General features: G+C 55.2%; 4 protein-coding genes across 7 annotated transcripts in view; 3 read left to right on the forward strand and 1 right to left on the reverse strand.

Moving 5' to 3' along the window:
- The window catches only part of Pbx2 (PBX homeobox 2), a 5,097-nt gene extending 4,188 nt beyond the window's left edge, over positions 1 to 909 (forward strand). Inside the window, exon 9 of the mRNA XM_031348397.1 lies at positions 1 to 909. This exon is cut by the window's left edge and continues 685 nt beyond it. The gene's annotated coding sequence lies outside the window, so the exon portion shown is untranslated.
- A 119-nt stretch (positions 910 to 1,028) lies between these two features.
- On the forward strand, positions 1,029 to 4,223 carry Ager (advanced glycosylation end-product specific receptor). Of its 4 annotated transcripts, none has more exons than XM_031348399.1 (11): positions 1,029 to 1,445; positions 1,634 to 1,740; positions 1,920 to 2,112; positions 2,281 to 2,345; positions 2,498 to 2,585; positions 2,677 to 2,859; positions 2,972 to 3,102; positions 3,269 to 3,410; positions 3,641 to 3,667; positions 3,791 to 3,917; positions 4,002 to 4,223. In XM_031348399.1, the coding sequence occupies exons 1-11, from the start codon at positions 1,394 to 1,396 to the stop codon at positions 4,096 to 4,098; spliced, it is 1,212 nt and encodes a 403-aa protein (XP_031204259.1). In that variant the 5' UTR covers positions 1,029 to 1,393; the 3' UTR covers positions 4,099 to 4,223. The 4 variants fall into 4 exon arrangements, 3 of the variants coding, with proteins under 3 accessions (XP_031204259.1, XP_031204260.1, XP_031204261.1); XM_031348400.1 differs by having other exon boundaries at positions 4,006 to 4,223; XR_004112526.1 differs by lacking the exon at positions 4,002 to 4,223 and having other exon boundaries at positions 3,295 to 3,410; positions 3,791 to 3,902.
- Positions 4,224 to 4,382: 159 nt separating this feature from the next.
- On the reverse strand, positions 4,383 to 7,369 carry Rnf5 (ring finger protein 5). Its single transcript, XM_031348414.1, has 6 exons — positions 6,728 to 7,369; positions 5,555 to 5,573; positions 5,348 to 5,460; positions 5,209 to 5,263; positions 5,016 to 5,133; positions 4,383 to 4,939 (listed from the first exon to the last, which is right to left on the reverse strand). The coding sequence occupies exons 1-6, from the start codon at positions 6,865 to 6,867 to the stop codon at positions 4,842 to 4,844; spliced, it is 543 nt and encodes a 180-aa protein (XP_031204274.1). The 5' UTR covers positions 6,868 to 7,369; the 3' UTR covers positions 4,383 to 4,841.
- A 297-nt stretch (positions 7,370 to 7,666) lies between these two features.
- Positions 7,667 to 8,845, forward strand: part of Agpat1 (1-acylglycerol-3-phosphate O-acyltransferase 1) — an 8,642-nt gene continuing 7,463 nt past the window's right edge. The window contains exon 1 of the mRNA XM_031348412.1: positions 7,667 to 8,192. The gene's annotated coding sequence lies outside the window, so the exon portion shown is untranslated. The remainder of the gene's footprint in view (positions 8,193 to 8,845) is intronic.

The raw sequence follows: 8,845 nt of genomic DNA on the forward strand, positions 1-8,845 counted from the left end.
TTCTTTTTACTTAGAAAAGAAACCCTGAATCTGTATTTTTGTTTTGTTTTGTTTTTGTTGGTAGTGGTGATCTTTAATTTTTAATAGTTTGAAGAAGTAGGGTTTTGGGTGTGCGTGTGGATGTGTGTGTGTGTTTTAAATAAACATGCTGGTTTATTTTTGTTTACCCACTCGAGATGTAAGAGCCAAAGGGTCTAGTAAGAGAACAGACAGAACCGGTGGTGACTACCTGCTCCAGGCCTACCAGCGGGGAAGTGAATTTCGCAGGACACCTTGCCCTCAACCTGGACACTTGGGTGTTTCTTAGCTTGTGCAGGCAAATCTCTGCTGTATTTGATGTGGGGCTTGATGCCCCTGTAGCCTCCTGTCTCCCTCACACCTCCCCAGTAACCTTTGGGCAAGGCTGGACTGAACTCAATGATTTTGAAAAACTCAAAAGGCTTTTGTTTTTGTTTTTTTAAACTGTTTGCAGAGTGGGAAAAGATTGATGGGGAGGGGAGTTCTTGCCAAATACGCTAAATATGGGCTGGGTGCTTCTATACGTGTCGCCCCCAGTTTCCCAGAAATAAGTGTTTCTGTTCAGTTCTTAATCTCATGCCAAACTCAAGGGGGTGGGGAGAGGAGGGGGGTCCCAGAAAGCCAGGAATGAGGGAAGGTTGAAAAGAAGTTTCATCTCAGCCCTGAACCCTTCTATCTGACCCACCTCAGACATCCTCAGGATCTTCAAGACTGTCACAGTGGGGATCCCTCCCAGCAAAGGCCCAAGCTGGACTGAGGGAGCGAGTGAAGAGGGCGGCGGTGGGAGCCAGGGGCCGGGGCAGTTTCTCTCCTCACTTGTAAACTTGTAGATTCAAAGAAAAAGAAAAAAAGAAATGGCAGTTTTAAATAAAGAGATTTCTTTTTCCCCTGGGTTGAGAATTTTTTTTCAAAAAACAAACAAAAAATAACAACAACAACAAAAAAACTCCCCTAAAAGAATAATTCTTACAAAGCTCCAACAGGTTTGGGGCCAGTCCTCACTACGAAGATGTACCCAGAATGACAACAGACCAGGCTGGACCATGTTGCCTAACAACCTGCCCAGGTCAAGATAGAGCACTAGTGAGCGTCTGGGACCCCGTGGACTGCAGTGGGCTGAAGGAAATCCATCCTTATGGGTGGAGAACCCCACCCCAGGGAAGGGCTGTGCTGGGAGGCTGCCCGTGCCCTCAGGTGGGGTGAGACTGCTTCTAGTACCTGAAGGACTCTTGTCCCAGAAGCACAGATTCCTGGCATTCTCTTGACGGGACAAGACGGGAGATGGGGGCAGGGTAGAGGGTACAAGCCCCACCTAGGGCAGTGTCCACAGTGGAGAGAGGGGCAGACAGAATCGGGAGCCTGGGGAGGAAGCACCATGCCAGCCTGGACAGCAGCGGGAGCCTGGGTGCTGGTTTTTGCTCTGTGGGGTGAGCCACTCTCAGCCCCACCAACTCTCTCCCTGAGCAGCCCTGCTCGCACCCCCCTAGGACCTCCCTTCTCCCTAGGAATCCCCTGAACCTGGGCACGACTTTCCAAAGACCCTCACCCACCCTTTCCCACACCCCCCAGCCCCACCTCTCCCCTTCCACCCACCTACAACGATGCTACCACCCAGGAGCTGTGGCTGGTGCTCAGAACATCACAGCCCGGATTGGAGAGCCACTTGTGCTAAGCTGTAAGGGGGCCCCTAAGAAGCCACCCCAGCAGCTAGAATGGAAACTGGTAAGCAGGACCCCCACACACACCCGGCCGCTCAACCTTAGGAGCTACCCTTGAGGTCCGCAGCGCCCCCACATACACCCGGCCGCTCAACCTTGGGAGCTACCCTGGAGGTCCGCAGCGCCCCACTCTGCCTGTGCGGCTCTTGCCCAGTCTGCTTAGGTTTTTCTCTTTTTCCGCAGAACACGGGAAGGACTGAAGCTTGGAAGATCCTCTCTCCCCAGGGAGGCCCCTGGGACAGCGTGGCTCGAATCCTCCCCAATGGCTCCCTCCTCCTTCCCGCTATCGGAATTGTCGATGAGGGGACTTTCCGGTGTCGAGCAACTAACAGGCAGGGAAAGGAGGTCAAGTCCAACTACCGAGTCCGAGTCTACCGTAAGGGTCCCAGGCTAAGTCACTTTGCATGTAACAAAAAAAGCCTTCCTTTACCCCCAACCTTGACTCTTCACCCTGGTGTCTGGACCTCTGATCTCCACGACCCTTCCTCCTGTGCCTGGAGTGAGAACCTCCAAAGGCAGGCTTATGACTGAGTTTTCCCTCCAGAGATTCCTGGGAAGCCAGAAATTATGGATCCCGCCTCTGAACTCACGGCCAGTGTCCCTAATAAGGTAGTGGAAAAACGAGAATAGAGAGGGTCCTTTGAGTGCAGATGTGCACCTGTATTGCCTTCCACAGTCGGAGGCTGAGGGTCCTTTGAGTGCAGATGTGCGCCTGTGTTGCCTTCCACAGTCGGAGGCTGAGGTCTCCATTCTTTCTCCAGGTGGGGACATGTGTATCTGAGGGAAGCTACCCTGCAGGGACCCTTAGCTGGCACTTGGATGGGAAACTTTTGACTCCTGATGGCAAAGGTGAGTGCCAGGGTGCCCTGCACCCAACTACCTCCTTCCTGATATCCCTCCGTACCATTCTGGGTGTTTGATTTCATCGCACCCATTACAGCAACAATTGTGAAGGAAGAGACCAGGAGACACCCCGAGACAGGACTCTTCACACTGCGGTCAGAGCTGACAGTGACCCCAGCCCAAGGAGGAACCACCCATCCTACCTTCTCCTGCAGCTTCAGCCTGGGTCTTCCCCGGCGCAGACCCCTGAACACAGCCCCCATCCAGCCCCGAGTCAGGGGTGAGTAGGGATGGAGGGCCCAGTCTGGCTGGCGGGGAGGCAGGGGTTAATCCCAGGGCCATCAGGCCAGCTGCCCGGTATCCTGATGGACTTCATGCTCATCCCCACCCAGAGCCTGTGCCTCCAGAGGGCATTCAGCTGTTGGTTGAGCCTGAAGGTGGAATAGTCGCCCCTGGTGGGACTGTGACCCTGACCTGTGCCATCTCTGCCCAGCCTCCTCCTCAGATCCACTGGATAAAAGATGTGAGTGACCCAGAGAGCTGGGACTAAGAGGCAGGGGGCTAATGCGTGGAAGACACCCTGACAGCTGACAGCTGGACGGGCTGGGAGACGGAATGTGCGGATCTGGAGATGAAGGGTCCAGGATGTGTGTGCAGGGTTTCCAAGTCCCCTGCCTCTTTCTCACCAGGGTGCACCTCTGCCCCTTGCCCCTAGCCCTGTGCTGCTCCTGCCTGACGTAGGGCATGAGGATGAGGGCATCTATAGCTGCATGGCCACCCACCCTCACCATGGATCTCAGGAAAGCTCTCCTGTCAGCATCAGGGTCACAGGTAACCCTCCCCAAATCCCAGGGACAGGAGGAGGGAGAGGCATGCAGGGGCGAGGTGAGGGATGCAAGACTCCAACTCCCTACCCCACTCAGACACCAACCCCCATGGCCACGGCACCCCTTCCTCGGTGCATCCAAAAGCCTGTCAAGAGAGAAGCCCAGCTTCTCCACTGAGGGGAGCTGCCATTGGGCCTGAGCTCACGTCTTCCCTCTGACCACTTTGTCCTCCAGAAACCAGCGATGAGGGGCCAGCTGAAGGTGAGGGACTGGACTAAAGGCAGAGAGGAGAGGAGCGAATGGCTGCCGCGTGTAACTGGGGTTCACAAGGAAGGAGTGGTGTGTGCTAGAGCTATGCCTTCAATCTTCCCTATGTCCCTACAGGCTCTGTGGGAGGGTCTGGGCTGGGGACGCTAGCCCTGGCCTTGGGGATCCTGGGAGGCCTGGGAGTAGCCGCCCTGCTTGTCGGGGCCATCCTGTGGCGAAAACGACAACCCAGACGTGAGGAGAGGTGAGTGAGAGCCTGCGGGTTCCAGGGAGCAAGTGAGGGCTGATGAGAGGGCCAGTGAAATGCCACAACACTGTTCCTTCTCAGGAAGGCCCCAGAAAGCCAGGAGGATGAGGAGGAATGCGCAGAGCTGAATCAGTCAGAGGAAGCAGAGATGCCAGAGAACGGTGCTGGGGGACCCTAAGAGCACCCAGGCTGACCCCATCTCGCTCCACAGCTCCCCAACGTACGATCCCAATCGACCTCGAGCCTCTTTCTTCTCCAACCAGAGCCCACATGACCCATGCTGAGTAAACACCTGACACACGTCGCTGGCTTGTTGTCTGTGTACTATGAGGGAGAGAGGCAACCTCATTCCTGTATCCCTGGGGACCTTGCGGGGGAGGGCCTCACCCCATGCCTCCCACCATACCAGGCTGGTCCGAGTCGCACTGTCCCGGAGGGAGAGACTGGGGAGACTTCCCAGCAATGCGTTTCACCTTTATTTTTATTATTATTATTATTTGAATTTGTAATTAAAGGAGGTAGTGAGGGATGGAAAGAGACACTTCAAGAGTCAAAATTCATATTAGACAGTGGGGAGAGAAAAATTAACTTAAGTCAAGTGGAGAAGTTGGGAGAGCACACCTTTAAACAGCAAATCGAGAAGTTTGGGGGAGAGCGAAGGGTTGGGAGAACTGGACATCTGTCTGTCCGTCCGTCCTCCAGGCTGGGAGTGTCTGTGCTACTGGGCCAGCAGTACACAGCAGCAGGCACTCCCACCTTAAGCAGACTGGTCACTCCTCCCCATGCCCTCCTGAGAGAGGCCTCAGCAGACACAGATGGGTCATGGAAGTAAGGGGGTGTTCCGAAAGCAAGGAAGGGCCAGCAAGGGACGCCCAATACTGATTCTCCTCTAGCTGGAAGTGGGCAGGGCGGAGACACAGCTCAAATACTGAGCAGCCAGAAAAAGAAAAAGATGGCGAGGAACAGGAATAGGGAATCTTGCCAGCTGGAGGCCGGGTGACCCTGTCCCAGGTCCACACCTGTAGGGAAAGGTAAGCCTCAGAAGCTTGCAGGGCCAAGAGAGGGTTCCGGTGGCAGATCTGGGGAAATCCTTACCTGCGCCTCTTCGGAAAGGCTCGTGGGTATTGAACACGGTGGTGAAAAAACCAAAGGGGAAGGCACCAACACCAAAGGAGAAGTGGAATCCCCCGGCATCACCGAATGGCTGGAACCCCTAGGGAGGCAGGGAAGATCAGGGAAACCCACACGCTTGGGCACCCGAGGGACATGGCTGGACAAGGAGACTCACCCCTCTGCTCTCTGGAGCTGGTCGCTGGCCCTGAGGGCGGGGCGGAGTTTTCAATCTGAGAGGCAGGAGAGAGGCAGTCAGCACCCTGTCTCCTCGGGGCAGAAGCCTTCAGCTCCTCTCAGCTTCGTGTGGGTCTCACCTGGGATCCTGCGGCTTCTGGCTCCCTCGCCCATACAAAGGGACGACCTTCTCCCTGCTGATGCCGGCTTTACACACTGGGCATTCTTGCCGGTCTGGCCGTGTCTCCAGCCACTGGAAAGAAAAATAGGAAGTGTTTTCAAGTACAAAGAGCATCTCCAAGCTCCTTGACCCTCCCTGTTTCCCTGTCCACCTCATGAATACATACCTGGTGAAGACAGGGCCAACTGGATGGGAAAACAAAAAAACAAAAAAGCACATGTCAAACTACAGAAGAGCTGCAGAGCCCAGACCTCGGAAGCCCACTGAAGTCTCCCAGGCACTGCTACGGCAGTGCTATAGTTGTCTCCATATCTCCGACAACTTCTAGCATACTCGCTAACTTGACTTTTCCAACTTCTCGCCTTTGATACCTAAAGTTCAAAGGTACTCCTGTTGGATCCTCAACACATTTGATCCTTTTCTCTCTTCTGTGTCTCCCTGTCTCTTTGTCTCCCTCTACACACACACACACACTACACACACACTCCAAACACTACACACACACACACACACACTACACACACTACACACACACACACACTGCACACACACATACACTATACACACACTACACACACACTACAAACACTACACACACATGCACACACACACACACACACACACACACACACACACACACCTCCTTTAACCCCTCCCCTTTCTGCCTCTGAACTTGACTTCCCAATTCAACAGGTTTCCTTTCAGCCTGAACTCCGTTCTTGCTCCTAATCCTCCAGACTCCGATCATGAACAAACACCCACACTGTTCCTTCAAGCTCAGTAAAACCCATCTCTCCATGACCCTTAAACCCCTCCGTCTTGTCCTTACACAATGCCCTTGTCCTCGGGTTTGACAAACCACCCCGTCCCACCTCTCATCTTAATACGGGCCCACATCTAGGTCCATAGTCCCCTAGATCTTTCCCTCCTCCACCGACAGGCGCATCCCCTAAACTGAAAAGTCTCTCATCTATTTTTATCTCAACAGCTGGGCAGATCTAACGGGGTACTGTAGTTCAGGTCTCACACGCAGGACTATGCAGTGTCCCCCATTTCCCATCCCTCCTCACATACCACGCACCAGCTCCCACGACCCTCCTTTCCAGACATCTCATACGCACGGACGTGACCCTTCCCGCGCTCCCACCCCATACACACACACCAGCAAAGACACAAGTCCCCACCTCAGGCTTCCCCTGCGTGTATGTAGGGAGGGGGTGGGCCGTGGGATATATGCTCTCGGGTCATCTGAAAAAACTGCACGGTCCCCGCTCTCGGCCTCCCCAGCACAAAGCTGAGCCCCGCCGCCTCACCCCAAGCCCCTGACTCGGATTCTCACCAATACAGGTGGCCACACACGCTGACCACAGCTTCGCGAGCTGTCTCCAGACAGATATTACATTCGAAGGTCGCGCTCGCCCCGCCCCGCTCGCGATTTGGCCCTTCGGGGCCCCCGTCCTCTTCCTCTGCTGCTGCCATGGCAAGTTCTGCTTCGCCCCCACGTAGCCCTCAGTACCCCCAAGCGCACACACATATACACTCACACACGGCACGCACACAGGCACACACACACTCACGCCCAACAAAGCAGGGCCGCCTTCGGCCCACGATCGTTGGGCAGACTTCAAGGTTTTCTCATCATTATTGGCCGAGGTGCCTGTCAATCATACAGGATTCAAGGGACACGATTGATCCAGAGAGTGGGGGCGGAAAGAGGTGTGTGGGGTGGCTCTACCCTTGCTCGATGATGATTGGCTGATAAGGCTTCAGTCACTATGCGCTGCCGAGGGATTGGTCATAATGAGCTAGGCCCGTGCGGTCGCTCAGCTAGACTGGCTCTGATTCGTCAGCTCGGCTGCCAGTCATGATCAAAGCTCAGAAGGGATTGGCTCAGGCCTGCAGAACCCGCCCACTATGAGCCGTTTTCTTTCCTTCTCTTCCTCCTTCTAAGAATGTCCGGGTTCCTATTGGACTTTAGAGCGAATGGTTCTGAATCAAGTGATTGGCTGGCAGGATGCGGAAGAATGATCATGCGCAATAAGCGGGGGTGGGGGGAGGACATGGAATGGGCCAACCCGACGAAGGCTGTGTCGACTCCAGTCCCACCCCTTCACGCTATCGCGTCACCATGGCAACCCCTCCGCCATTGGCGGGGCCTAGGGTTCAAAGGCCTCATCCGGGTCTCTCCGCGGGGGACACTCTCTCACCGCTTGATTGGGCGGTTTACTTCGCCGCTGATTGGCTGAGACCTGGAGAGACGGTGCCGAGCTCGGAGGGGGGGGATGGGGGTAGGGAAGGGCAGAAGTACCAGGGTCGCAGGGTTCAAGATGGCTCCGGCCTCCTTGGATGACGTAGACGAAAGGCCTTGGGCCCGCCCCTCCGTCTTGGAGAAGCGGGGAGCCGAACTGGGGTTAGCCCGACGTGTGGAGGGTGCGGCCGTCGGTCTGTGGCGCTGGTGTTAACCCCGCTCTCTCGGTTTGGACGACTCGGCCCCTCTAGGCGATTCTCCCAGCGGGACCGAGCCAAGGGCCCACCGTTGTAATGTGACACCGCAGACCGCAGTGGACCTCGACTCCGTCCTAACCCCTAAAAGCAGAACAGGACTGTTCCCAGCCCCGTAGGAGTGGGCGCCCAGAGGGCAGAGCCCGACCCTTCGGCGGCTCGCCGCGGGATGGAGTAGACCCGCCCCTTCCTTGTTAATTTTGCCCTGCAGAGATTTGAATCTTCTTCCTGGCTGGACGGCTGGCAGCTTGGGCCTTTCCAGCACTCAGTGACCCTCACTGTGGCCCAGGGCCCAGAATTAGGTAATAGTCCTCTCACTACCAAGGGCTCCTCACCAAGCCACGTAAATCATCCAGGGCAAAGGTGTCCATGGGCGGGAGGCAAGAACATGCTAGCTAAGGATTGTCCAATACCTTGATAAAAGGACCTGGGTGACTGAGGAATAAAGAAAGGTGAGAAGCTGGGGCTCTCTATATAGGAGGAGGTACGGAGAAGCGAGGATCTCGAGTATTGAAGAGGTTTAGATGCTGAAGTGGCGAATATGGAGGTAGGAGCGATGGACCCGTCCAGAGTACCAAGTAGGGTTTGGCCCGTCGGATACACGGCTCAACCCATCATCCTATCACCCTCAGGAAGCAGTGTTTTTTATTACTCAAATAACATCGAAAGGATTTAGACAGCTTCGTAACAAGTCTCAGCTATAGCCTCAAACTCGGATACTCCTGCTCCAGGCTCTCACGGACCGCTCCTGCAAGCATACACCACCCAAAGCCAGCAGCTAGATTGTGTTGGGAGTCGGGGTTGGCTCAGATTGGGTGAATGAAGAACTAGGAAAGGACGTAAGCCAACAAGCTTGAAAGGGAGAGGTCAGAGGGCCCCCTTTATCTTTAAAGACCAAAGGTGGGTGGAGGAGATGGAGACCCGGGGCAAAGGGGCAAGTGGACAGAAAGAAAGC

The sequence above is a fragment of the Mastomys coucha genome, unplaced genomic scaffold, assembly GCF_008632895.1.
Source record: "Mastomys coucha isolate ucsf_1 unplaced genomic scaffold, UCSF_Mcou_1 pScaffold3, whole genome shotgun sequence".
NCBI lineage: Eukaryota > Metazoa > Chordata > Mammalia > Rodentia > Muridae > Mastomys > Mastomys coucha.